This window comes from Phallusia mammillata, chromosome 6 (genome assembly GCF_965637545.1).
Source record: "Phallusia mammillata chromosome 6, kaPhaMamm4.hap1.1, whole genome shotgun sequence".
NCBI classification, from domain to species: Eukaryota; Metazoa; Chordata; class Ascidiacea; order Phlebobranchia; family Ascidiidae; genus Phallusia; species Phallusia mammillata.
In genome coordinates, this window is record NC_137257.1 from 18,728,694 (window position 1) to 18,755,273 (window position 26,580).

The window sequence follows — 26,580 nt, forward strand, 5'->3', positions numbered from 1 at the left end:
GTTCGGGTACTTTCCTGTCTTCAGTAGGGTACTTTCCCGTTTATTATTTTGGGTACTTTTCCGTTTTCGGTCGGGTATTTCCCATTGATTATTTTGGCACTTTCCCGTTTTCGGTCGGGTACTTTTCCATTGATTATTTTGGGTACTTTCCCGTTTTTGGTCCGGTACTTTCCCGTCTTCAGTAGGGTACATTCCCATTGATTATTTTGGGTGATTTCCCGTTTTTGGTCGGGTACTTTCCCGTCTTCAATAAGGCACTTTCCCGTTTATTATTTTGGGTACTTTCCCGTTTTTGGTCGGGTATTTTCCCGTTGATTATTTTGGGTACTTTCCCCTTTTTGGTCGGGTATTTTCCCGTTTATTATTTTGGGTAGTTTCCCGTTTTTGTTCGGGTATTTTCCCGTTGATTATTTTGGTTACTTTCCCGTTTTTGGTCGGGTACTTTCCCATCTTCAGTAGGGTACTTTCCCATCTATTATTCTGGGTACTTTCCCGTTTTTGGTCGGGTATTTTCCCGTTTATTATTTTGGGTAATTTCCCGTTTTTGGTCGGGTACTTTCCCGTCTTCTGTAGGGTATTTTCCCGTTGATTATTTTGGGTACTTTCCCGTTTTCGGTCTGGTATTTTCCCGTTGATTATTTTGGGTAATTTCCGTTTTCGGTCGGGTACTTTCCCATTGATTATTTTGGGTACTTTCCCGTTTTTGGTCGGGTACTTTCCCGTCTTCAGTAGGGTACTTTCCCATCTATTATTCTCGGTACTTTCCCGTTTTTGGTCGGGTATTTTCCCGTTTATTATTTTGGGTAATTTCCCGTTTTTGGTCGGGTACTTTCCCGTCTTCTGTAGGGTATTTTCCCGTTGATTATTTTGGGTACTTTCCGGTTTTCGGTCGGGTAACTTCCCGTTTCAGTAGGGCACTTTCCCGTTGATTATTTTGGGTACTTTCCCGTTTTTGGTCGGGTATTTTCCCGTTGATTATTTTGGGTACTTTCCCGTTTTCGGTCGGGTAATTTCCCGTCTTCAGTAGGGTATTTTCCCGTTGATTATTTTTGGTACTTTCCCGTTTTTGGTCGGGTATTTTCCCGTTTATTATTTTGGGTAATTTCCCGTTTTTTGTCGGGAATTTCCCGGTTATCATTTTGGGTACTTTCCCGTTTTTGGTCGGGTACTTTCAAGTTGATGATTTTGGGTACTTTCCCGTTTTTGGTCAGTTACTTTCCCGTTTATTATTTGGGTACTTTTCCGTTTTTTGTCAGGTATTTTCCCGTTGATTATTTTGGGTACTTCTCCCGTTTTAGGTCGGGTACTTTCCCGTTGATTATTTTGGGTACTTTCCCGTTTTTGGTCGGGTATTTTCCCGTTGATTATTTTGGGTAATTTCCGTTTTTGGTGGGGTAACTTCCCGTCTTCAGTAAGGCACTTTCCCGTTAATTATTTTGGGTACTTTCCCGTTTTTGGTCGGGTACTTTCCCATTGATTATTTTGGGTACTTTCCCGTTTTTGGTCCGGTACTTTCCCGTCTTCAGTAGTGTACTTTCCCATTGATTATTTTGGGTACTTTCCCGTTTTTGGTCGGGTATTTTCCCGTTTATTACTTTGGGTACTTTCCCGTTTTTGGTCGGATATATTCCCGTTGATGATTTTGGGTACTTTCCCGTTTTCGGTGGGGTACTTTCCCATTGATTATTTTGGTTACTTTCCCGTTTTTGGTCGGGAACTTTCCCGCTTATTATTTTGGGTACTTTCCCGTATTTGGTCGGGTACTTTCTCGTCTTCAGTAGGGTATTTTCCCGTTGATTATTTTGGGTACTTTTCCGTTTTTGGTCGGGTACTTTCCCGTTGATTATTTTGGGTAATTTCCCGTTTTTGGTCGGGAATTTCCCGGTTATCATTTTGGGTACTTTCCCGTTTTTGGTCGGGTACTTTCCCGTTGATGATTTTTGGTACTTTCCCGTTTTTGGTCGGGTATTTTCCCGTTTATTACTTTGGGTTCTTTCCCGTTTTTGGTCGGATATATTCCCGTTGATGATTTTGGGTACTTTCCCGTTTTCGGTGGGGTACTTTCCCATTGATTATTTTGGGTAATTTCCCGTTTTTGGTCGGGTACTTTCCCGCTGATTATTTTGGGTACTTTCCCGTATTTTGTCAGGTATTTTCCTGTTGATTATTTTGGGTAATTTCCCGTTTTTTGTCGGGTACTTTCCCGTCTTCAGTAGGGTATTTTCCCGTTGATTATTATGGGTCCTTTCCCGTTTTTGTTCGGGTACTTTCCTGTCTTCAGTAGGGTACTTTGTCATTTATTATACTGGGTACTTTCCCGTTTTCAGTGGGGTACTTTCCCGTTTATTATTTTGGGTACTTTTCCGTTTTTGGTCGGATATATTCCCGTTGGTGATTTTGGGTACTTTCCCGTTTTCGGTGGGGTACTTTCCCATTGATTATTTTGGGTAATTTCCCGTTTTTGGTCGGGCATTTTCCCTTTGATTATTTTGGGTACTTTCCCGTTTTCGGTCGGGTACTTTCCCGTTTTTAGTAGGGGACTTCCCCGTTTATTATTTTGGGTACTTTTCCGTTTTGGTCGGTTATTTTCCCGTTGATTATTTTGGGTACTTTTCCGTTTTTGGTCGGGTACTTTCCCGCTTATTATTTTGGGTACTTTCCCGTATTTGGTCGGGTATTTTCCCGTTGATTATTTTGGGTACTTTTCCGTTTTTGGTCGGGTACTTTCCCATTGATTATTTTGGGTACTTTCCCGTTTTTGGTCCGGTAATTTCCCGTCTTCAGTAGGGTACTTTCCCATTGATTATTTTGGGTACTTTCCCGTTTTTGGTCGGGTATTTTCCCGTTTATTACTTTGGGTACTTTCCCGTTTTTGGTCGGATATATTCCCGTTGATGATTTTGGGTACTTTCCCGTTTTCGGTGGGGTACTTTCCCATTGATTATTTTGGGTAATTTCCCGTTTTTGGTCGGGTACTTTCCCGTTGATTATTTTGGGTACTTTCCCGTATTTGGTCGGGTATTTTCCCGTTGATTATTTTGGGTACTTTTCCGTTTTTGGTCGGGTACTTTCCCTTTGATTATTTTGGGTACTTTCCCGTTTTTGGTCCGGTAATTTCCCGTCTTCAGTAGGGTACTTTCCCATTGATTATTTTGGGTACTTTCCCGTTTTTGGTCGGGTATTTTCCCGTTTATTACTTTGGGTACTTTCCCGTTTTTGGTCGGATATATTCCCGTTGATGATTTTGGGTACTTTCCCGTTTTCGGTGGGGTACTTTCCCATTGATTATTTTGGGTAATTTCCCGTTTTTGGTCGGGTACTTTCCCGTTGATTATTTTGGGTACTTTCCCGTTTTTGGTCTGGTATTTTCCCGTTGTTTATTTTGGGTAATTTCCGTTTTTGGTGGGGTAATTTCCCGTCTTCAGCAGGGTATTTTTCCCGTTGATTATTTTGGGTACTTTCCCGTTTTTGTCGGGTACTTTCCCGTTGATTATTTTGGGTACTTTCCCGTATTTGGTCGGGTATTTTCCCGTTGATTATTTTGGGTACTTTTCCGTTTTTGGTCGGGTACTTTCCCTTTGATTATTTTGGGTACTTTCCCGTTTTTGGTCCGGTAATTTCCCGTCTTCAGTAGGGTACTTTCCCATTGATTATTTTGGGTACTTTCCCGTTTTTGGTCGGGTATTTTCCCGTTTATTACTTTGGGTACTTTCCCGTTTTTGGTCGGATATATTCCCGTTGATGATTTTGGGTACTTTCCCGTTTTCGGTGGGGTACTTTCCCATTGATTATTTTGGGTAATTTCCCGTTTTTGGTCGGGTACTTTCCCGTTGATTATTTTGGGTACTTTCCCGTTTTTGGTCTGGTATTTTCCCGTTGTTTATTTTGGGTAATTTCCGTTTTTGGTGGGGTAATTTCCCGTCTTCAGCAGGGTATTTTTCCCGTTGATTATTTTGGGTACTTTCCCGTTTTTGTCGGGTACTTTCCCGTTGATTATTTTGGGTACTTTCCCGTATTTCGTCGGGTATTTTCCTGTTGATTATTTTGGGTAATTTCCCGTTTTTGGTAGGGTACTTTCCCGTCTTCAGTAGGGTATTTTCCCGTGGATTATTTTGGTTACTTTCCCGTTTTTGGTCGGGAACTTTCCCGTATTTGGTCGGGTACTTTCTCGTCTTCAGTAGGGTATTTTCCCGTTGATTATTTTGGGTACTTTTCCGTTTTTGGTCGGGTACTTTCCCGCTTATTATTTTGGGTTCTTTCCCGTTTTTGGTCGGGTATTTTCCCGTTTATTATTTTGGGTACTTTCCCGTTTTCGGTCGGGTATTTTCCCATTGATTATTTTGGGTACTTTCCCGTTTTCGGTCGGGTACTTTCCAGTCTTCAGTAAGGCACTTTCCCGTTTATTGTTTTGGGTACTTTCCCGTTTTTGGGCGGGTATTTTCCCGATAATTATTTTGGGTTCTTTCCCGTATTTCGTCTGGTATTTTCCTGTTGATTATTTTGGGTAATTTCACGTTTTCGGTCGGGTACATTACCGTCTTCAGCAGGGTATTTTCCCGTGGATTATTTTGGTTACTTTCCCGTTTTTGGTCGGGAACTTTCCCGCTTATTATTTTGGGTACTTTCCCGTTTTTGGTCGGGAATTTTCCTGTTGATTATTTTGGGTAATTTCCCGTTTTTGGTCGGGTACTTTCCCGTCTTCAGTAGGGTACTTTCCCATCTATCATTCTGGGTACTTTCCCGTTTTTGGTCGGGTATTTTCCCGTTTATTATTTTGGGTAATTTCCCGTTTTTGGTCGGGTACTTTCCCGTCTTCTGCAGGGTATTTTGCCGTTGATTATTTTGGGTACTTTCACGTTTTTGGTCAGGTACTTTCCCGCTTATTATTTTGGGTAATTTCCCGTTTTTGGTGCGGTAATTTCCCGTCTTCAGTTGGGTATTTTCCCATTGATTATTTTGGGTACTTTCACGTTTTTGGTCGGGTACTTTCCCGCTTATTAATTTGGGTACTTTCCCGTATTTGGTCGGGTATTTTCCTGTTGATTATTTTGGGTAATTTCCCGTTTTTTGTCGGGTACTTTTCCGTTTTTGGTCGGGTATTTTCCCGTTGATTATTTGGGGTAATTTCCCGTTTTTGGTCGGGTACTTTCCCGCTGATTATTTTGGGTCCTTTCCCGTGTTTGGTGGGGTATTTTCCCGTTGATTATTTTGGGTCCTTTCCCGTTTTTGTTCGGGTACTTTCCTGTCTTCAGTAGGGTACTTTGTCATTTATTATACTGGGTACTTTCCCGTTTTCAGTGGGGTACTTTCCCGTTTATTATTTTGGGTACTTTTCCGTTTTTGGTCGGGCATTTTCCCTTTGATTATTTTGGGTTCTTTCCCGTTTTCGGTCGGGTACTTTCCCGTTTTTAGCAGGGGACTTCCCCGTTTACTATTTTGGGTACTTTTCCGTTTTGGTCGGTTATTTTCCCGTTGATTATTTTGGGTAATTTCCGGTTTTTGGTGTGGTAATTTACCGTCTTCAGTAGGGTATTTTCCCGTTGATTATTTTGGGTACTTTCCCGTTTTTGGTCGGGTATTTTCCCGTTTATTATTTTGGGTAATTTCCCGTTTTTGGTCGGGAATTTCCCGGTTATCATTTTGGGTACTTTCCCGTTTTTGGTCGGGTACTTTCCCGTTGATGATTTTTGGTACTTTCCCGTTTTTGGTCAGTTACTTTCCCGCTTATTATTTTGGGTACTTTTCCGTTTTTTGTCAGGTATTTTCCCGTTGATTATTTTGGGTACTTTCCAGTTTTCGGTCGGGTACTTTCCCATTGATTATTTTGGGTAATTTCCCGTTTTTGGTCGGGAATTTTCCGGTTATCATTTTGGGTACTTTCCCGTTTTTGGTCGGGTACTTTCCCGTTGATGATTTTTGGTACTTTCCCGTTTTTGGTCAGTTACTTTCCCGCTTATTATTTTGGGTACTTTTCCGTTTTTGGTCGGGCATTTTCCCTTTGATTATTTTGGGTACTTTCCCGTTTTCGGTCGGGTACTTTCCCGTTTTTAGCAGGGGACTTCCCCGTTTACTATTTTGGGTACTTTTCCGTTTTGGTCGGTTATTTTCCCGTTGATTATTTTGGGTAATTTCCGGTTTTTGGTGGGGTAATTTACCGTCTTCAGTAGGGTATTTTCCCGTTGATTATTTTGGGTAATTTCCCGTTTTTGGTCGGGTATTTTCCCGTTTATTATTTTGGGTAATTTCCCGTTTTTGGTCGGGAATTTCCCGGTTATCATTTTGGGTACATTCCCGTTTTTGGTCGGGTACTTTCCCGTTGATGATTTTGGGTACTTTCCCGTTTTTGGTCAGTTACTTTCCCGCTTATTATTTTGGGTACTTTTCCGTTTTTTGTCAGGTATTTTCCCGTTGATTATTTTGGGTACTTTTCCGTTTTCGGTCGGGTACTTTCCCATTGATTATTTTGGGTACTTTCCCGTTTTTGGTCGGGTATTTTCCCGTTTATTACTTTGGGTACTTTCCCGTTTTTGGTCGGATATATTCCCGTTGATGATTTTGGGTGCTTTCCCGTTTTCGGTGGGGTACTTTCCCATTGATTATTTTGGGTAATTTCCCGTTTTTGGTCGGGCATTTTCCCTTTGATTATTTTGGGTACTTTCCCGTTTTCGGTCGGGTACTTTCCCGTTTTTAGTAGGGGACTTCCCCGTTTATTATTTTGGGTACTTTTCCGTTTTGGTCGGTTATTTTCCCGTTGATTATTTTGGGTAATTTTCCGTTTTTTGTCGGGTACTTTCCCGTCTTCAGTAGGGTACTTTCCCGTTGATTATTTTGGGTACTTTTCCGTTTTTGTTCGGTTATTTTCCCGTCGATTATTTTGGGTACTTTCTCATTTTCGGTCGGGTACTTTCCTGTTTTCAGTAGGGTATTTTGCCGTTGATTATTTTGGGTACTTTCCCGTTTTCAGTAGGGTATTTTGCCGTTGATTATTTTGGGTACTTTCCCGTTTTTGGTCGGGTACTTTCCCGTTGATGATTTTGGGTACTTTTCCGTTTTTGTTCGGTTATTTTCCCGTCGATTATTTTGGGTACTTTCTCATTTTCGGTCGGGTACTTTCCTGTTTTCAGTAGGGTATTTTGCCGTTGATTATTTTGGGTACATTCCCGTTTTTGGTCGGGTACTTTCCCGTTGATGATTTTGGGTACTTTCCCGTTTTTGGTCAGTTACTTTCCCGCTTATTATTTTGGGTACTTTTCCGTTTTTTGTCAGGTATTTTCCCGTTGATTATTTTGGGTACTTTTCCGTTTTCGGTCGGGTACTTTCCCATTGATTATTTTGGGTACTTTCCCGTTTTTGGTCGGGTATTTTCCCGTTTATTACTTTGGGTAGTTTCCCGTTTTTGGTCGGATATATTCCCGTTGATGATTTTGGGTGCTTTCCCGTTTTCGGTGGGGTACTTTCCCATTGATTATTTTGGGTAATTTCCCGTTTTTGGTCGGGCATTTTCCCTTTGATTATTTTGGGTACTTTCCCGTTTTCGGTCGGGTACTTTCCCGTTTTTAGTAGGGGACTTCCCCGTTTATTATTTTGGGTACTTTTCCGTTTTGGTCGGTTATTTTCCCGTTGATTATTTTGGGTAATTTTCCGTTTTTTGTCGGGTACTTTCCCGTCTTCAGTAGGGTACTTTCCCGTTGATTATTTTGGGTACTTTTCCGTTTTTGTTCGGTTATTTTCCCGTCGATTATTTTGGGTACTTTCTCATTTTCGGTCGGGTACTTTCCTGTTTTCAGTAGGGTATTTTGCCGTTGATTATTTTGGGTACTTTCCCGTTTTTGGTGGGCATTTTCCCGTTGATTATTTGGGGTACTTTCGCGTTTTCGGTCGGGTAATTTCCCGTTTTCAGTAGGGCTCTTTCCCGTTTATTATTTTGGTTACTTTCCCGTTTTTTGTCGGGTACTTTCCCGCTGATTATTTTGGGTAGTTTCCCGTTTTTGTTCGGGTATTTTCCCGTTGATTATTTTGGGTCCTTTCCCGTTTTTCGTCGGGTATTTTCCCGTTGATTATTTTGGGTCCTTTCCTGTTTTTGTTCGGGTACTTTCCTGTCTTCAGTAGGGTACTTTCCCGTTTATTATTTTGGGTACTTTTCCGTTTTCGGTCGGGTATTTCCCATTGATTATTTTGGCACTTTCCCGTTTTCGGTCGGGTACTTTTCCATTGATTATTTTGGGTACTTTCCCGTTTTTGGTCCGGTACTTTCCCGTCTTCAGTAGGGTACATTCCCATTGATTATTTTGGGTGATTTCCCGTTTTTGGTCGGGTACTTTCCCGTCTTCAATAAGGCACTTTCCCGTTTATTATTTTGGGTACTTTCCCGTTTTTGGTCGGGTATTTTCCCGTTGATTATTTTGGGTACTTTCCCCTTTTTGGTCGGGTATTTTCCCGTTTATTATTTTGGGTAGTTTCCCGTTTTTGTTCGGGTATTTTCCCGTTGATTATTTTGGTTACTTTCCCGTTTTTGGTCGGGTACTTTCCCATCTTCAGTAGGGTACTTTCCCATCTATTATTCTGGGTACTTTCCCGTTTTTGGTCGGGTATTTTCCCGTTTATTATTTTGGGTAATTTCCCGTTTTTGGTCGGGTACTTTCCCGTCTTCTGTAGGGTATTTTCCCGTTGATTATTTTGGGTACTTTCCCGTTTTCGGTCTGGTATTTTCCCGTTGATTATTTTGGGTAATTTCCGTTTTCGGTCGGGTACTTTCCCATTGATTATTTTGGGTACTTTCCCGTTTTTGGTCGGGTACTTTCCCGTCTTCAGTAGGGTACTTTCCCATCTATTATTCTCGGTACTTTCCCGTTTTTGGTCGGGTATTTTCCCGTTTATTATTTTGGGTAATTTCCCGTTTTTGGTCGGGTACTTTCCCGTCTTCTGTAGGGTATTTTCCCGTTGATTATTTTGGGTACTTTCCGGTTTTCGGTCGGGTAACTTCCCGTTTCAGTAGGGCACTTTCCCGTTGATTATTTTGGGTACTTTCCCGTTTTTGGTCGGGTATTTTCCCGTTGATTATTTTGGGTACTTTCCCGTTTTCGGTCGGGTAATTTCCCGTCTTCAGTAGGGTATTTTCCCGTTGATTATTTTTGGTACTTTCCCGTTTTTGGTCGGGTATTTTCCCGTTTATTATTTTGGGTAATTTCCCGTTTTTTGTCGGGAATTTCCCGGTTATCATTTTGGGTACTTTCCCGTTTTTGGTCGGGTACTTTCAAGTTGATGATTTTGGGTACTTTCCCGTTTTTGGTCAGTTACTTTCCCGTTTATTATTTTGGGTACTTTTCCGTTTTTTGTCAGGTATTTTCCCGTTGATTATTTTGGGTACTTCTCCCGTTTTAGGTCGGGTACTTTCCCGTTGATTATTTTGGGTACTTTCCCGTTTTTGGTCGGGTATTTTCCCGTTGATTATTTTGGGTAATTTCCGTTTTTGGTGGGGTAACTTCCCGTCTTCAGTAAGGCACTTTCCCGTTAATTATTTTGGGTACTTTCCCGTTTAAGGTCGGGTACTTTCCCATTGATTATTTTGGGTACTTTCCCGTTTTTGGTCCGGTACTTTCCCGTCTTCAGTAGTGTACTTTCCCATTGATTATTTTGGGTACTTTCCCGTTTTTGGTCGGGTATTTTCCCGTTTATTACTTTGGGTACTTTCCCGTTTTTGGTCGGATATATTCCCGTTGATGATTTTGGGTACTTTCCCGTTTTCGGTGGGGTACTTTCCCATTGATTATTTTGGTTACTTTCCCGTTTTTGGTCGGGAACTTTCCCGCTTATTATTTTGGGTACTTTCCCGTATTTGGTCGGGTACTTTCTCGTCTTCAGTAGGGTATTTTCCCGTTGATTATTTTGGGTACTTTTCCGTTTTTGGTCGGGTACTTTCCCGTTTATTATTTTGGGTAATTTCCCGTTTTTGGTCGGGAATTTCCCGGTTATCATTTTGGGTACATTCCCGTTTTTGGTCGGGTACTTTCCCGTTGATGATTTTGGGTACTTTCCCGTTTTTGGTCAGTTACTTTCCCGCTTATTATTTTGGGTACTTTTCCGTTTTTTGTCAGGTATTTTCCCGTTGATTATTTTGGGTACTTTTCCGTTTTCGGTCGGGTACTTTCCCATTGATTATTTTGGGTACTTTCCCGTTTTTGGTCGGGTATTTTCCCGTTTATTACTTTGGGTACTTTCCCGTTTTTGGTCGGATATATTCCCGTTGATGATTTTGGGTGCTTTCCCGTTTTCGGTGGGGTACTTTCCCATTGATTATTTTGGGTAATTTCCCGTTTTTGGTCGGGCATTTTCCCTTTGATTATTTTGGGTACTTTCCCGTTTTCGGTCGGGTACTTTCCCGTTTTTAGTAGGGGACTTCCCCGTTTATTATTTTGGGTACTTTTCCGTTTTGGTCGGTTATTTTCCCGTTGATTATTTTGGGTATTTTTCCGTTTTTTGTCGGGTACTTTCCCGTCTTCAGTAGGGTACTTTCCCGTTGATTATTTTGGGTACTTTTCCGTTTTTGTTCGGTTATTTTCCCGTCGATTATTTTGGGTACTTTCTCATTTTCGGTCGGGTACTTTCCTGTTTTCAGTAGGGTATTTTGCCGTTGATTATTTTGGGTACTTTCCCGTTTTCAGTAGGGTATTTTGCCGTTGATTATTTTGGGTACTTTCCCGTTTTTGGTCGGGTACTTTCCCGTTGATGATTTTGGGTACTTTTCCGTTTTTGTTCGGTTATTTTCCCGTCGATTATTTTGGGTACTTTCTCATTTTCGGTCGGGTACTTTCCTGTTTTCAGTAGGGTATTTTGCCGTTGATTATTTTGGGTACATTCCCGTTTTTGGTCGGGTACTTTCCCGTTGATGATTTTGGGTACTTTCCCGTTTTTGGTCAGTTACTTTCCCGCTTATTATTTTGGGTACTTTTCCGTTTTTTGTCAGGTATTTTCCCGTTGATTATTTTGGGTACTTTTCCGTTTTCGGTCGGGTACTTTCCCATTGATTATTTTGGGTACTTTCCCGTTTTTGGTCGGGTATTTTCCCGTTTATTACTTTGGGTACTTTCCCGTTTTTGGTCGGATATATTCCCGTTGATGATTTTGGGTGCTTTCCCGTTTTCGGTGGGGTACTTTCCCATTGATTATTTTGGGTAATTTCCCGTTTTTGGTCGGGCATTTTCCCTTTGATTATTTTGGGTACTTTCCCGTTTTCGGTCGGGTACTTTCCCGTTTTTAGTAGGGGACTTCCCCGTTTATTATTTTGGGTACTTTTCCGTTTTGGTCGGTTATTTTCCCGTTGATTATTTTGGGTAATTTTCCGTTTTTTGTCGGGTACTTTCCCGTCTTCAGTAGGGTACTTTCCCGTTGATTATTTTGGGTACTTTTCCGTTTTTGTTCGGTTATTTTCCCGTCGATTATTTTGGGTACTTTCTCATTTTCGGTCGGGTACTTTCCTGTTTTCAGTAGGGTATTTTGCCGTTGATTATTTTGGGTACTTTCCCGTTTTTGGTGGGCATTTTCCCGTTGATTATTTGGGGTACTTTCGCGTTTTCGGTCGGGTAATTTCCCGTTTTCAGTAGGGCTCTTTCCCGTTTATTATTTTGGTTACTTTCCCGTTTTTTGTCGGGTACTTTCCCGCTGATTATTTTGGGTAGTTTCCCGTTTTTGTTCGGGTATTTTCCCGTTGATTATTTTGGGTCCTTTCCCGTTTTTCGTCGGGTATTTTCCCGTTGATTATTTTGGGTCCTTTCCTGTTTTTGTTCGGGTACTTTCCTGTCTTCAGTAGGGTACTTTCCCGTTTATTATTTTGGGTACTTTTCCGTTTTCGGTCGGGTATTTCCCATTGATTATTTTGGCACTTTCCCGTTTTCGGTCGGGTACTTTTCCATTGATTATTTTGGGTACTTTCCCGTTTTTGGTCCGGTACTTTCCCGTCTTCAGTAGGGTACATTCCCATTGATTATTTTGGGTGATTTCCCGTTTTTGGTCGGGTACTTTCCCGTCTTCAATAAGGCACTTTCCCGTTTATTATTTTGGGTACTTTCCCGTTTTTGGTCGGGTATTTTCCCGTTGATTATTTTGGGTACTTTCCCCTTTTTGGTCGGGTATTTTCCCGTTTATTATTTTGGGTAGTTTCCCGTTTTTGTTCGGGTATTTTCCCGTTGATTATTTTGGTTACTTTCCCGTTTTTGGTCGGGTACTTTCCCATCTTCAGTAGGGTACTTTCCCATCTATTATTCTGGGTACTTTCCCGTTTTTGGTCGGGTATTTTCCCGTTTATTATTTTGGGTAATTTCCCGTTTTTGGTCGGGTACTTTCCCGTCTTCTGTAGGGTATTTTCCCGTTGATTATTTTGGGTACTTTCCCGTTTTCGGTCTGGTATTTTCCCGTTGATTATTTTGGGTAATTTCCGTTTTCGGTCGGGTACTTTCCCATTGATTATTTTGGGTACTTTCCCGTTTTTGGTCGGGTACTTTCCCGTCTTCAGTAGGGTACTTTCCCATCTATTATTCTCGGTACTTTCCCGTTTTTGGTCGGGTATTTTCCCGTTTATTATTTTGGGTAATTTCCCGTTTTTGGTCGGGTACTTTCCCGTCTTCTGTAGGGTATTTTCCCGTTGATTATTTTGGGTACTTTCCGGTTTTCGGTCGGGTAACTTCCCGTTTCAGTAGGGCACTTTCCCGTTGATTATTTTGGGTACTTTCCCGTTTTTGGTCGGGTATTTTCCCGTTGATTATTTTGGGTACTTTCCCGTTTTCGGTCGGGTAATTTCCCGTCTTCAGTAGGGTATTTTCCCGTTGATTATTTTTGGTACTTTCCCGTTTTTGGTCGGGTATTTTCCCGTTTATTATTTTGGGTAATTTCCCGTTTTTTGTCGGGAATTTCCCGGTTATCATTTTGGGTACTTTCCCGTTTTTGGTCGGGTACTTTCAAGTTGATGATTTTGGGTACTTTCCCGTTTTTGGTCAGTTACTTTCCCGTTTATTATTTTGGGTACTTTTCCGTTTTTTGTCAGGTATTTTCCCGTTGATTATTTTGGGTACTTCTCCCGTTTTAGGTCGGGTACTTTCCCGTTGATTATTTTGGGTACTTTCCCGTTTTTGGTCGGGTATTTTCCCGTTGATTATTTTGGGTAATTTCCGTTTTTGGTGGGGTAACTTCCCGTCTTCAGTAAGGCACTTTCCCGTTAATTATTTTGGGTACTTTCCCGTTTAAGGTCGGGTACTTTCCCATTGATTATTTTGGGTACTTTCCCGTTTTTGGTCCGGTACTTTCCCGTCTTCAGTAGTGTACTTTCCCATTGATTATTTTGGGTACTTTCCCGTTTTTGGTCGGGTATTTTCCCGTTTATTACTTTGGGTACTTTCCCGTTTTTGGTCGGATATATTCCCGTTGATGATTTTGGGTACTTTCCCGTTTTCGGTGGGGTACTTTCCCATTGATTATTTTGGTTACTTTCCCGTTTTTGGTCGGGAACTTTCCCGCTTATTATTTTGGGTACTTTCCCGTATTTGGTCGGGTACTTTCTCGTCTTCAGTAGGGTATTTTCCCGTTGATTATTTTGGGTACTTTTCCGTTTTTGGTCGGGTACTTTCCCGCTGATTGTTTTGGGTTCTTTCCCGTTTTTGGTCGGGTATTTTCCCGTTGATTATTTTGGGTACTTTCCCGTTTTCGGTCGGGTACTTTCCCGTCTTCAGAAAGGCACTTTCCCGTTTATTATTTTGGGTACTTTCCCCTTTTTGGTCGGGTATTTTCCCGTTGATTATTTTGGGTACTTTCCCGTTTTTGGTCGGGTATTTTCCCGTTGATTATTTAGGGTAATTTCCCGTTTTCGGTGAGGTACTTTCCCGTCTTCAGTAGGGTATTTTCCCGTTGATTATTTTGGGTACTCTCCCGTTTTTGTCGGGTACTTTCCCGTTTATTATTTTGGGTACTTTCCCGTATTTCGTCTGGTATTTTCCTGTTGATTATTTTGGGTAATTTCACGTTTTTGGTCGGGTACTTTCCCGTCTTCAGTAGGGTATTTTCCCGTGGATTATTTTGGTTACTTTCCCGTTTTTGGTCGGGAACTTTCCCGCTTATTATTTTGGGTACTTTCCCGTTTTTGGTCGGGAACTTTCCCGCTTATTATTTTGGGTACTTTCCCGTTTTTCGTCGGGTACTTTCCCGTCTTCAGTAGGGTACTTTCCCATTTATTATTCTGGGTACTTTCCCGTTTTTGTTCGGTTATTTTCCCGTTGATTATTTTGGGTACTTTCCCATTTTTGGTCGGGTACTTTCCCGTCTTAATGTACGAACCCCCTGAGGTTCTACTCACAGATCGAACAGGAAAATAGACCGAGTTTCTTATTTCCTGACCAAGCTTTCAACCTAAAAAACGTTTTCGGTAGGGTACTTTCCCGTTTTCAGTAAGGGACTTTCCCGTTTATTATTTTGGGTACTTTTCCGTTTTTGGTCGGTTATTTTCCCGTTGATCATTTTGAGTCATTTCCCGTTTTTGGTCGGGTACTTTCCCGTCTTCTGTAGGGTATTTTCCCGTTGATTGTTTTGGGTAATTTCCCGTTTTTGGTGGGGTAATTTCCCGTCTTCAGTAGGGTATTTTCCCGTTGATTATTTTGGGTACTTTCCCGTCTTCTGCAGGGTATTTTGCCGTTGATTATTTTGGGTAATTTCCCGTTTTTTGTCGGGAATTTCCCGGTTAATATTTTGGGTACTTTCCCGTTTTTGGTCGGGTACTTTCCCGTTGATGATTTTGGGTACTTTCCCGTTTTTGGTCAGTTACTTTCCCGCTTATTATTTTGTGTACTTTTCCGTTTTTTGTCAGGTATTTTTTCCCGTTGATTATTTTGGGTACATTCCCGTTTTCGGTCGGGTAATTTCCCATTGATTATTTTGGGTACTTTCCCGTTTTTGGTCCGGTACTTTCCCGTCTTCAGTAGGGTATTTTCCCATTGATTATTTTGGGTACTTTCCCGTTTTTGGTCGGGTATTTTCCCGTTTATTACTTTGGGTACTTTCCCGTTTTTGGTCGGATATATTCCCGTTGATGATTTTGGGTACTTTCCCGTTTTCGGTGGGGTACTTTCCCATTGATTATTTTGGGTAATTTCCCGTTTTTGGTCGGGTACTTTCCCGTCTTCAGTAGGGTACTTTCCCATTGATTATTTTGGGTACTTTCCCGTTTTTGGTCGGGTATTTTCCCGTTTATTACTTTGGGTACTTTCCCGTTTTTGGTCGGATATATTCCCGTTGATGATTTTGGGTACTTTCCCGTTTTCGGTGGGGTACTTTCCCATTGATTATTTTGGGTAATTTCCCGTTTTTGGTCGGGTACTTTCCCGTTGATTATTTTGGGTACTTTCCCGTTTTTGTCGGGTACTTTTCCGTTGATTATTTTGGGTACTTTCCCGTATATCGTCAGGTATTTTCCTGTTGATTATTTCGGGTAATTTCCCGTTTTTGGTCGGGTACTTTCCCGTCTTCAGTAGGGTATTTTCCCGTGGATTATTTTGGTTACTTTCCCGTTTTTGGTCGCGAACTTTCCCGCTTATTATTTTGGGTACTTTCGCGTATTTGGTCGGGTACTTTCTCGTCTTCAGTAGGGTATTTTCCCGTTGATTATTTTGGGTACATTTCCGTTTTTGGTCGGGTACTTTCCCGCTTATTATTTTGGGTACTTTCCCGTATATGGTCGGGTATTTTCCCATTGATTATTTTGGGTACTTTCCCGTTTTCGGTCGGGTAATTTCCCGTCTTCAGTAAGGTACTTTGTCATTTATTATACTGGGTACTTTCCCGTTTTCAGTGGGGTACTTTCCCGTTTATTATTTTGGGTACTTTTCCGTTTTTGGTCGGGCATTTTCCCGTTGATTATTTTGGGTACTTTCCCGTTTTCGGTCGGGTACTTTCCCGTTTTTAGCAGGGGACTTCCCCGTTTATTGTTTTGGGTACTTTTCCGTTTTGGTCGGTTATTTTACCGTTGATTATTTTGGGTACTTTCCCGTTTTCGGTCGGGTACTTTCCCATTGATTATTTTGGGTACTTTCCCGTTTTCGGTCGGGTATTTTCCCGTTTATTATTTTGGGTACTTTCCCATTTTTGGTCGGATGTTTTCCCGTTGATGATTTTGGGTCCTTTCCCGTTTTCGGTCGGGTACTTTCCCGTTGATTATTTTGGGTACTTTCCCGTATATCGTCAGGTATTTTCCTGTTGATTATTTCGGGTAATTTCCCGTTTTTGGTCGGGTACTTTCCCGTCTTCAGTAGGGTATTTTCCCGTGGATTATTTTGGTTACTTTCCCGTTTTTGGTCGCGAACTTTCCCGCTTATTATTTTGGGTACTTTCCCGTATTTGGTCGGGTACTTTCTCGTCTTCAGTAGGGTATTTTCCCGTTGATTATTTTGGGTACATTTCCGTTTTTGGTCGGGTACTTTCCCGCTTATTATTTTGGGTACTTTCCCGTATATGGTCGGGTATTTTCCCATTGATTATTTTGGGTACTTTCCCGTTTTCGGTCGGGTACTTTCCCGTCTTCAGTAAGGTACTTTGTCATTTATTATACTGGGTACTTTCCCGTTTTCAGTGGGGTACTTTCCCGTTTATTATTTTGGGTACTTTTCCGTTTTTGGTCGGGCATTTTCCCGTTGATTATTTTGGGTACTTTCCCGTTTTCGGTCGGCTACTTTCCCGTTTTTAGCAGGGGACTTCCCCGTTTATTGTTTTGGGTACTTTTCCGTTTTGGTCGGTTATTTTACCGTTGATTATTTTGGGTACTTTCCCGTTTTCGGTCGGGTACTTTCCCATTGATTATTTTGGGTACTTTCCCGTTTTCGGTCGGGTATTTTCCCGTTTATTATTTTGGGTACTTTCCCATTTTTGGTCGGATGTTTTCCCGTTGATGATTTTGGGTCCTTTCCCATTTTCGGTCGGGTACTTTCCCGCTGATTATTTTGGGTACTTTTCCGTTTTTGGTCAGGTATTTTCCCGTTGAATATTTCGGGAACTTTCCCGTTTTCGGTCGGGTACTTTCCCATTGATTATATTGGGAACTCTCCCGTTTTTTCTCGCGTACTTTCCCTTCTTCAGTAGGGTACTTTCCAGTTTTTGGTCGGGTATTTTTCCGTTGATGATTTTGGGTACTTTCCCGTTTTCGGTCGGGTACTTCCCCGCTTATTATTTTGGGTACTTTCCCGTATTTGGTCGGGTACATTCTCGTCTTCAGTAGGGTATTTTCCCGTTGATTATTTTCGGTACTTTTCCGTTTTTGGTCGGGTACTTTCCCGCTTATTATTTTGGGTACTTTCCCGTATTTGGTCGGGTATTTTCCCGTTGATTATTTTGGGTACTTTTCCGTTTTTGGTCGGGTACTTTCCCGCTTATTATTTTGGGTACTTTCCCGTATTTGGTCGGGTATTTTCCCGTGGATTACATTGGAAATGGGTCTAGCTATTGAAATGTAATGCAGAAATTTAAAATCTCACAGAACAAAGAAAAGTTTGTTTCCGCCCAGGATCGAACTGTGGACCTTTCGCGTGTTAGGCGAACGTGATAACCACTACACTACTGAAACCACATGGAAAGATTCTGATAATCGTCGTCAAGTAGTTTGGTGGTTGCCTTAACAAATCTGGTTGTTTTCCAACTCAATATAGGACTAGTGGACACCGACATGTCTGGAAAGAATCATTTGAAACGTCGGGCAAGCAATAATTTTGCCACAAATTGTGACATTGGAAGTCACAGAGAATTTGATAGAGTTCCCAACGTCTCTGTGGCGCAATGGATTAGCGCGCTGGACTTCTAATCCAGAAGTGCCGCGTTGGAGTCCCGTCAGGGATGTACTTTTTATTTTCACATCATAAAACTATGTTTTTGAAGTAAAAACCAAATTTGATTTTTCTTGAAGGTTGTAAAATCTAAACCAAGGAAATGGATCTAGCTATTGAAATATAATGCAGATGCTTCAAATCTCAGAAAACAGAGAAAAGTTTGTTTTCGCCCAGGCTCGAACTGGGGCCTTTCGCGTGTTAGGCGAACGTGATAACCACTACACTACGGAAACCACATGGAAAGGTTCGCTTAATCGCCATCCAGTAGTTTGGTGGTTGCCTTAAGAAATCTGGTTGTTTTCCAACCCAATTTGTCACAAATTGTGACATTGCAAGTCACAGAGAATTTGATATAGTTCCCAATGTCTCTGTGGCGCCATGGATTAGCGCGCTGGACTTCTTATCCAGGGGTTGGAGTCCCGTCAGGGATGTACTTTTCATTGTCATGTCAGTAAACGATCTTTTTGAAGTAAAAAACAAATTTGATTTTTCTTGAAGGTTGTAAAATCTAAACCAAGAAAATGAGTCTAGCAAATTGAAATATAATGCAGAAATTTTAAATCTCAGAGAACAAAGAAAAGTTTGTTTTCGCCCAGGCTCGAACTGGGGACCTTTCGCGTGTTAGGCGAACGTGACAACCACTACACAACGGAAACCACATGGTAAGATTCGGTTAATCGCCGTCCAGTAGTTTGACGGTTGCCTAAAAACCTGGTTGTTTTCCAACACAAAATAGAACTAGTGGACACCGACATGTCTGGAAAGAATCATTTGAAACATCGGGCAAGCGATAATTTTGTTACAAATTGTGACATTGCAAGTCACAGAGAATTTGATAGAGTTCCCAATGTCTCTGTGGCGCAATGGATTAGCGCGCTGGACTTCTAATCCAGGGGTTCGAGTCCCGGCCGGGATGTACTTTTCATTGTCATGTCATTAAACGATCTTTTTGAAGTAAAAAACAAATTTGATTTTTCTTGAAGGTTGTAAAATCTAAACCAACAAAATGAGTCTAGCTATTGAAATATAATGCAGATACTTTGAGTCTCAGAAAACAGAGAAAAGTTTGTTTCCGCCCAGGCTCGAACTGTGGACCTTTCGCGTGTTAGGCGAGCGTGATAACCACTACACTACGGAAACCACATGGTAAGATTCGGTTAATCGCCGTCCAGTAGTTTGACGGTTGCCTAAAAAACCTGGTTGTTTTCCAACACAAAATAGAACTAGTGGACACCGACATGTCTGGGAAGAATCATTTGAAACGTCGGGCAAGCGATAATTTTGTCACAAATTGTGACATTGCAAGTCACAGAGAATTTGATAGAGTTCCCAACGTCTCTGTGGCGCAATGGATTAGCGCGCTGGACTTCTAATCCAGAGGTTCCGGGTTCGAGTCCCGGCAGGGATGTACTTTTTATTGTCACATCATAAAACTATGTTTTTGAAGTATAAACAAAATTTGAGTTTTCTTGAAGGTTGTAAAATCTAAACCAAGGAAATGAGTCTAGCTATTGAAATTTAATGCAGATGCTTTAAATCTCAGAAAACAGAGAAAAGTTTGTTTCCGCCCAGTCTCGAACTGGGGACCTTTCGCGTGTTAGGCGAACGTGATAACCACTACACTACGGAAACCATATGGAAAGTTTCGCTTAATCGCCATCCAGAGTTTGGTGGTTGCCTTAAGAAATCTGGTTGTTTTCCAACTCAATTTGTCACAAATTGTGACATTGCAAGTCACTGAGAATTTGATAGAGTTCCCAATGTCTCTGTGGCGCAATGGATTAGCGCGCTGGACTTCTAATCCAGGGGTTCGAGTCCCGGCAGGGATGTACATTTCATTGTCATGTCATCAAACGATCTTTTGTGAAGTAAAAAACAAATTTGATTTTTCTTGAAGGTTGTAAAATCTAAACCAAGGAAATGAGTCTAGCTATTGAAATATAATGCAGAAATTTTAAATCTCAGAGAACAAAGAAAAGTTTGTTTCCGCCCAGGCTCGAACTAGGGACCTTTCGCGTGTTAGGCGAACGTGATAACCACTACACTACGGAGACCACATGGAAAGGTTCGCTTAATCGCCGTCCGGTAGTTTGGTGGTTGCCTTAAGTAATCTGGTTGTTTTCCAACTCAATTTGTCACAAATTGTGACATTGCAAGTCACAGAGAATTTGATAGAGTTCCCAATGTCTCTGTGGCGCAATGGATTACCGCGCTGGACTTCTAATCCAGAGGTTCCGTGTTCGATTCTCGGCAGGGATGTACTTTTCATTGTCATGTCATCAAACGATCTTTTTGAAGTAAAAACTAAATTTGATTTTTTTGAAGCTTGTAAAAGCTAAACCGAGGAAATGAGTCTAGCTATTGAAATATAATGCAGAAATTTTAAATCTCAGAGAACAAAGAAAAGTTTGTTTCCGCCCAGGCTCGAACTGTGGACCTTTCGCGTGTTAGGCGAACGTGATAACCACTACACTACGGAAACCACATGAAAAGGTTTGCTTAATCGCCGTCCAGTAGTTTGATGGTTGCCATAAGAAATCTGGTTGTTTTCCAACTCAATTTGTCACAAATTGTGACATTGCATGTCACAGAGAATTTGGTAGAGTTCCCAATGTCTCTGTGGCGCAATGGATTAGCGCGCAGGACTTCTAATCCAGGGGTTCGAGTCCCGGCAGGGATGTACTTTTCATTGTCATGTCATTAAACGATCTTTTTGAAGTAAAAAACAAATTTGATTTTTCTTGAAGGTTGTAAAATCTAAACCAAGAAAATGAGTCTAGCTATTGAAATATAATGCAGATACTTTAAATATCAGAAAACAGAGAAAAGTTTGTTTCCGCCCAGACTCGAACTGTGGACCTTTCGCGTGTTAGGCGAGCGTGATAACCACTGCACTACGGAAACCACATGGTAAGATTCGGTTAATCGCCGTCCAGTAGTTTGACGGTTGCCTAAAAAACCTGGTTGTTTTCCAACACAAAATAGAACTAGTGGACACCGACATGTCTGGGAAGAATCATTTGAAACGTCGGGCAAGCGATAACTTTGTCACAAATTGTGACATTGCAAGTCACAGAGAATTTGATAGAGTTCCCAACGTCTCTGTGGCGCAATGGATTAGCGCGCTGGACTTCTAATCCAGAGGTTCCGGGTTCGAGTCCCGGCAGGGATGTACTTTTTATTGTCACATCATAAAACTATGTTTTTGAAGTATAAACAAAATTTGAGTTTTCTTGAAGGTTGTAAAATCTAAACCAAGGAAATGAGTCTAGCTATTGAAATTTAATGCAGATGCTTTAAATCTCAGAAAACAGAGAAAAGTTTGTTTCCGCCCAGTCTCGAACTGGGGACCTTTCGCGTGTTAGGCGAACGTGATAACCACTACACTACGGAAACCATATGGAAAGTTTCGCTTAATCGCCATCCAGAGTTTGGTGGTTGCCTTAAGAAATCTGGTTGTTTTCCAACTCAATTTGTCACAAATTGTGACATTGCAAGTCACTGAGAATTTGATAGAGTTCCCAATGTCTCTGTGGCGCAATGGATTAGCGCGCTGGACTTCTAATCCAGGGGTTCGAGTCCCGGCAGGGATGTACATTTCATTGTCATGTCATCAAACGATCTCTTGTGAAGTAAAAAACACTTTTGATTTTTCTTGAAGCTTGCAAAATCTAAACCAAGGAAATGAGTCTAGCTATTGAAATATAATGCAGAAATTTTAAATCTCAGAGAACAAAGAAAAGTTTGTTTCCGCCCAGGCTCGAACTAGGGACCTTTCGCGTGTTAGGCGAACGTGATAACCACTACACTACGGAGACCACATGGAAAGGTTCGCTTAATCGCCGTCCGGTAGTTTGGTGGTTGCCTTAAGTAATCTGGTTGTTTTCCAACTCAATTTGTCACAAATTGTGACATTGCAAGTCACAGAGAATTTGATAGAGTTCCCAATGTCTCTGTGGCGCAATGGATTACCGCGCTGGACTTCTAATCCAGAGGTTCCGTGTTCGATTCTCGGCAGGGATGTACTTTTCATTGTCATGTCATCAAACGATCTTTTTGAAGTAAAAACTAAATTTGATTTTTTTGAAGCTTGTAAAAGCTAAACCAAGGAAATGAGTCTAGCTATTGAAATATAATGCAGAAATTTTAAATCTCACAGAACAAAGAAAAGTTTGTTTCCGCCCAGGCTCGAACTGTGGACCTTTCGCGTGTTAGGCGAACGTGATAACCACTACACTACGGAAACCACATGAAAAGGTTTGCTTAATCGCCGTCCAGTAGTTTGGTGGTTGCCATAAGAAATCTGGTTGTTTTCCAACTCAATTTGTCACAAATTGTGACATTGCAAGTCACAGAGAATTTGGTAGAGTTCCCAATGTCTCTGTGGCGCAATGGATTAGCGCGCAGGACTTCTAATCCAGGGGTTCGAGTCCCGGCAGGGATGTACTTTTCATTGTCATGTCATTAAACGATCTTTTTGAAGTAAAAAACAAATTTGATTTTTCTTGAAGGTTGTAAAATCTAAACCAAGAAAATGAGTCTAGCTATTGAAATATAATGCAGATACTTTAAATATCAGAAAACAGAGAAATGTTTGTTTCCGCCCAGACTCGAACTGTGGACCTTTCGCGTGTTAGGCGAGCGTGATAACCACTGCACTACGGAAACCACATGGTAAGATTCGGTTAATCGCCGTCCAGTAGTTTGACGGTTGCCTAAAAAAACTGGTTGTTTTCCAACACAAAATAGAACTAGTGGACACCGACATGTCTGGAAAGAATCATTTGAAACGTCGGGCAAGCGATAATTTTGTCACAAATTGTGACATTGGAAGTCACAGACAATTTGATAGAGTTCCCAACGTCTCTGTGGCGCAATGGATTAGCGCGCTGGACTTCTAATCCAGAGGTTCCGGGTTCGAGTCCCGGCAGGGATGTACTTTTTATTGTCACATCATAAAACTATGTTTTTGAAGTAAAAAACAAATTTGATTTTTCTGTAAGGTTGTAAAAGCTAAATGAAGAAAACGAGTCTAGGAATTGAAATATAATACAGATACTTCAAACTCAGAGAACAAAGAAAAGTTTGTTTCCGCACAGGATCGAACTGGGGACCTTTCGCGTGTTAGGCAAACGTGATAACCACTACACTACGGAAACCACATGGAAAGGTTCGCTTAATCGCCGTCCAGTAATTTGGTGGTTGCCATAAGAAATCTGGTTGTTTTCCAACCCAATTTGTCACAAATTGTGACATTGCAAGTCACAGAGAATTTGATAGAGTTCCCAATGTCTCTGTGGCGCAATGGATTAGCGCGCTGGACTTCTAATCCAGGGGTTGGAGTCCCGGCAAGGATGTACGTTTTATTGTCATGTCATTAAACGATCTTTTGCGAAGTAAAAAACAAATTTGATTTTTCTTGAAGGTTGTAAAATCTAAACCAAGAAAATGAGTCTAGCTATTGAAATATAATGCAGAAATTTTAAACATCAGAAAACAGAGAAAAGTTTGTTTCCGCCCAGACTCGAACCGTGGACCTTTCGCGTGTTAGGCAAGCGTGATAACCACTGCACTACGGAAACCACATGGTAAGATTCGGTTAATCGCCGTCCAGTAGTTTGACGGTTGCCTAAAAAAACTGGTTGTTTTCCAACACAAAATAGAACTAGTGGACACCGACATGTCTGGAAAGAATCATTTGAAACGTCGGGCAAGCGATAATTTTGTCACAAATTGTGACATTGGAAGTCACAGAGAATTTGATAGAGTTCCCAACGTCTCTGTGGCGCAATGGATTAGCGCGCTGGACTTCTAATCCAGAGGTTCCGGATTCGAGTCCCGGCAGGGATGTACTTTTTATTGTCACATCATAAAACTATGTTTTTGAAGTAAAAAACAAATTTGATTTTTATGTAAGGTTGTAAAAGCTAAATCAAGAAAACGAGTCTAGGAATTGAAATATAATACAGATACTTCAAACTCAGAGAACAAAGAAAATTTTGTTTCCGCACAGGATCGAAGTGGGGACCTTTCGCGTGTTAGGCAAACGTGATAACCACTGTAGTGTTTTATTGCCAGGAGCCAAAAGCACAACCGCACAGCATGCGCGCGTAACTAGAATGACCTCCAAGAAGGTGGAGAGGTACAAGAAAGACTACGTAGTAGAAAACCACCCAAGCGTATAAATACGTCACAAATTCACTACATCTTCCCTCTTCAGAAAGATTGTAAATACAAACATAACAATAATAGAGAAAACGAAAAATACGTAACACTATTCGCTAAATCGCTGCGGTGCGTGTATAGTCCGACCAGACCGAGTGTGGTATGTTGAACCTTCCAGTGAAGCACTCCGAGCGTCATCATTTCTTTCGACATCTTCTGTGTGAGGGATAATGGGCTCAAACCGAGCCTTGTACAGAAACCGTCGATTTCGCCTGAGCAAATCGTCTTTTTTATCCTTAATGATGTAAGAACGATGCTTGTGAGAGGCTTTGATAACAGTGGCCGGTTCAAGATTTTTGTCACGTCGGTGATAGATTTTGTCTCCAGTTTGAAGTGGTGGAAGTGGTCGAGCACCTCTATCAAAATACTTCTTCTGTTGGTTCCGCCTCTCACGCATATATTGTTGTGCGACTGATACAGGCACAGTCCTTGGCTCTAGATGTCTGGATGTCATAGGTGACAATTCTCTTAATCTTCTCCCCATCAGCAATTGCGCTGGCGAGCCTTCGTTTCCGATCGGCGTATTCCTGTACTGCAAAAAACTTAAATACGGGTCTTCATTAGACTTGAAGGCTTTATCTAACAAACGTTTTACAGTTTGTACAGTTCTCTCGGCCAAACCGTTTGATTGTGGATATAATGGACTCGACGTTTTATGTAATATGTTCCAATTTGTACAAAAATCTTTAAAGTTTTGACTGTTGAACTGCGGACCATTGTCTGATATGATAACCTTCGGAATACCATGCCTTGAAAATAAAGATTTTAAATGAGAAACTACAGCTGGACTAGTTGTAGTTGTCAACAAAACCACTTCAAAATACTTGCTGTAATAGTCTACTACAACTATATATTCATTTCCATTCCATTGAAATAGGTCCATAGCGACTTGCTCCCATGGCGTCCTAGGTATTTCATGATTGACTAAGGGTTCTTTTGGGTGCTTATTTTGAAACAATTGGCAAACTTTACATTTGGCAATGTAATCGCGGATGCAATTTGTCATTCCGGGCCAGAAATACAAATCTCGTGCTTTTTCTGTACACTTTACAATTCCCATGTGTCCACCATGAATGCGTTTTGTTACAAGTTGTCTCAGAGACGAAGGAACAACGATTCTCTCACCTTTTAACAGGACATCTTCTGTTACAGACAGTTCGTCTCGAAATCCCCAAAAATCACGTGTCTGCTGGGTGCATGAATTTCGCGCGGTGGGCCAACCGTAAAGAATATACCTTTTAAGCATTTGCATACATGGGTCCATCTCAACAGCGCGTTGAATTTCTTTGAGATCATGAATCCCATCTGATGGCAAATCTATAAAATTAACATGCAAATTGTTGTCACATTGGTCCGATTCGTCACTGTTTTGAGGGTGGTTTCGAGATAGGGCATCTGCAATCGGGATATCTTTTCCAGGTTTAAACGAAACAGCAAAATCGTAATCTTGAATCTTTATCATCATTCGCTGCAGTCTAGCAGAGGCTGTCGAAATCGGTTTCTTGAAGATGATTTCCAAAGGCTTGTGATCGGATTCAACTGAAAAATGTCGGCCATATATATATTGATGAAACTTTGCGCACCCAAAAACTATTGCTAGCATTTCCTTTTCAATTTGTGCGTACTTTTGTTCAGTTTCGCTTAATGCTCGGGATGCATACTCGACAGGACCATTGTCTTGTAACAAGACAGCGCCCAAACCATGTTGCGATGCATCCACTTGAATTTTTAATGGCGAATTAGAGTCGTAAAATTTAAGTACTTTACCAGTTTGAGTAACTTGTTTCTTTACAGCGTTGAAAGCTGTTTCGTGTTCTGTTTCCCAGCACCACTGCTTGTGTTGGAGTAATTGCCTTAACACAGAAGTCTCTTCGGAAACCTGCGGCGAGAATTTGCGCAAGTAGTTAACCATTCCTAAAAAACACTGAAGTTCCTTTACGGATGTTGGCGATTTCATTTTTGATATTGCCTCAATACGTTTCGGATTGGGCTGAATGCCATTCTGACCGATCACATGTCCAAAATACTCTACTTTCGGACAGCAAAATTGGCATTTGTCAAGATTAAGTTTAATACCTTGTTCCCGGCAACGTTGCAGCACTTGTCTCAAGTTATCTATTGCTTCATCTAACGTGTCCGCCCATAGCAATATATCGTCGATTATGGCAGCTTGTTTGGGTAAACCATGCAAGGCTTGTTCAATTCTCTGTTGAAAAACGTCTTGGGCCATTTTTAGACCAAATGGCATTCTTAAGAATTTGTATTTTCCGAAAATAGTGTTAAAAGTAGTAAGGTTGGAGGAAACTGAGTCGAGCGGAATTTGCCAATAGCCCGATCGTGCGTCTAATATCGAAAAGTATTTGGCACCAGATAATTTACTAAAAATGTCGTCAATAACCGGCAGTTGATAATGTTCTCTTTGGATTGCTCTGTTAAGAGGACGTGGATCCAAACAAAGGCGAACACTACCATTTTTCTTTTTAACAACTGCAATTGCGTTTACCCA

General features: G+C 41.3%; 1 protein-coding gene and 18 non-coding genes across 19 annotated transcripts; 6 read left to right on the top strand and 13 right to left on the bottom strand.

Annotated features, from left to right (window-relative positions):
• Window positions 1-17,517: 17,517 nt before the first annotated feature.
• On the bottom strand, window positions 17,518-17,590 carry Trnav-aac (transfer RNA valine (anticodon AAC)). Its single transcript has one exon. It is a non-coding gene; the product is annotated as a tRNA-Val (tRNA).
• A 420-nt stretch (window positions 17,591-18,010) lies between these two features.
• Window positions 18,011-18,082, bottom strand: Trnav-aac (transfer RNA valine (anticodon AAC)). The gene has a single exon. It is a non-coding gene; the product is annotated as a tRNA-Val (tRNA).
• Window positions 18,083-18,916: 834 nt separating this feature from the next.
• Trnav-aac (transfer RNA valine (anticodon AAC)) lies at window positions 18,917-18,989 on the bottom strand. Its single transcript has one exon. It is a non-coding gene; the product is annotated as a tRNA-Val (tRNA).
• Window positions 18,990-19,183: 194 nt separating this feature from the next.
• On the top strand, window positions 19,184-19,257 carry Trnar-ucu (transfer RNA arginine (anticodon UCU)). Its single transcript has one exon. It is a non-coding gene; the product is annotated as a tRNA-Arg (tRNA).
• Window positions 19,258-19,408: 151 nt separating this feature from the next.
• Window positions 19,409-19,481, bottom strand: Trnav-aac (transfer RNA valine (anticodon AAC)). The gene has a single exon. It is a non-coding gene; the product is annotated as a tRNA-Val (tRNA).
• Window positions 19,482-19,830: 349 nt separating this feature from the next.
• Window positions 19,831-19,903, bottom strand: Trnav-aac (transfer RNA valine (anticodon AAC)). The gene has a single exon. It is a non-coding gene; the product is annotated as a tRNA-Val (tRNA).
• Window positions 19,904-20,034: 131 nt separating this feature from the next.
• Trnar-ucu (transfer RNA arginine (anticodon UCU)) lies at window positions 20,035-20,108 on the top strand. Its single transcript has one exon. It is a non-coding gene; the product is annotated as a tRNA-Arg (tRNA).
• Window positions 20,109-20,258: 150 nt separating this feature from the next.
• On the bottom strand, window positions 20,259-20,331 carry Trnav-aac (transfer RNA valine (anticodon AAC)). The gene has a single exon. It is a non-coding gene; the product is annotated as a tRNA-Val (tRNA).
• Window positions 20,332-20,680: 349 nt separating this feature from the next.
• Window positions 20,681-20,753, bottom strand: Trnav-aac (transfer RNA valine (anticodon AAC)). Its single transcript has one exon. It is a non-coding gene; the product is annotated as a tRNA-Val (tRNA).
• A 194-nt stretch (window positions 20,754-20,947) lies between these two features.
• On the top strand, window positions 20,948-21,021 carry Trnar-ucu (transfer RNA arginine (anticodon UCU)). The gene has a single exon. It is a non-coding gene; the product is annotated as a tRNA-Arg (tRNA).
• A 151-nt stretch (window positions 21,022-21,172) lies between these two features.
• Trnav-aac (transfer RNA valine (anticodon AAC)) lies at window positions 21,173-21,245 on the bottom strand. Its single transcript has one exon. It is a non-coding gene; the product is annotated as a tRNA-Val (tRNA).
• Window positions 21,246-21,594: 349 nt separating this feature from the next.
• Window positions 21,595-21,667, bottom strand: Trnav-aac (transfer RNA valine (anticodon AAC)). The gene has a single exon. It is a non-coding gene; the product is annotated as a tRNA-Val (tRNA).
• Window positions 21,668-21,798: 131 nt separating this feature from the next.
• On the top strand, window positions 21,799-21,872 carry Trnar-ucu (transfer RNA arginine (anticodon UCU)). Its single transcript has one exon. It is a non-coding gene; the product is annotated as a tRNA-Arg (tRNA).
• Window positions 21,873-22,022: 150 nt separating this feature from the next.
• Window positions 22,023-22,095, bottom strand: Trnav-aac (transfer RNA valine (anticodon AAC)). Its single transcript has one exon. It is a non-coding gene; the product is annotated as a tRNA-Val (tRNA).
• Window positions 22,096-22,444: 349 nt separating this feature from the next.
• Window positions 22,445-22,517, bottom strand: Trnav-aac (transfer RNA valine (anticodon AAC)). Its single transcript has one exon. It is a non-coding gene; the product is annotated as a tRNA-Val (tRNA).
• Window positions 22,518-22,711: 194 nt separating this feature from the next.
• Window positions 22,712-22,785, top strand: Trnar-ucu (transfer RNA arginine (anticodon UCU)). The gene has a single exon. It is a non-coding gene; the product is annotated as a tRNA-Arg (tRNA).
• A 150-nt stretch (window positions 22,786-22,935) lies between these two features.
• Trnav-aac (transfer RNA valine (anticodon AAC)) lies at window positions 22,936-23,008 on the bottom strand. Its single transcript has one exon. It is a non-coding gene; the product is annotated as a tRNA-Val (tRNA).
• Window positions 23,009-23,625: 617 nt separating this feature from the next.
• Window positions 23,626-23,699, top strand: Trnar-ucu (transfer RNA arginine (anticodon UCU)). Its single transcript has one exon. It is a non-coding gene; the product is annotated as a tRNA-Arg (tRNA).
• A 211-nt stretch (window positions 23,700-23,910) lies between these two features.
• Window positions 23,911-24,668, bottom strand: LOC145233767 (uncharacterized). Its single transcript, XM_080098547.1, has one exon. The coding sequence runs from the start codon at window positions 24,556-24,558 to the stop codon at window positions 24,124-24,126; it is 435 nt and encodes a 144-aa protein (XP_079954673.1). The 5' UTR covers window positions 24,559-24,668; the 3' UTR covers window positions 23,911-24,123.
• Between the last annotated feature and the right edge of the window lie 1,912 nt (window positions 24,669-26,580).

What these genes read in the sequence shown, in the direction of transcription:
- LOC145233767 (XM_080098547.1), bottom strand. Translation starts at nt 24,558, where the DNA reads ATGGGGAGAAGATTAAGAGAATTGTCACCTATGACATCCAGACATCTA.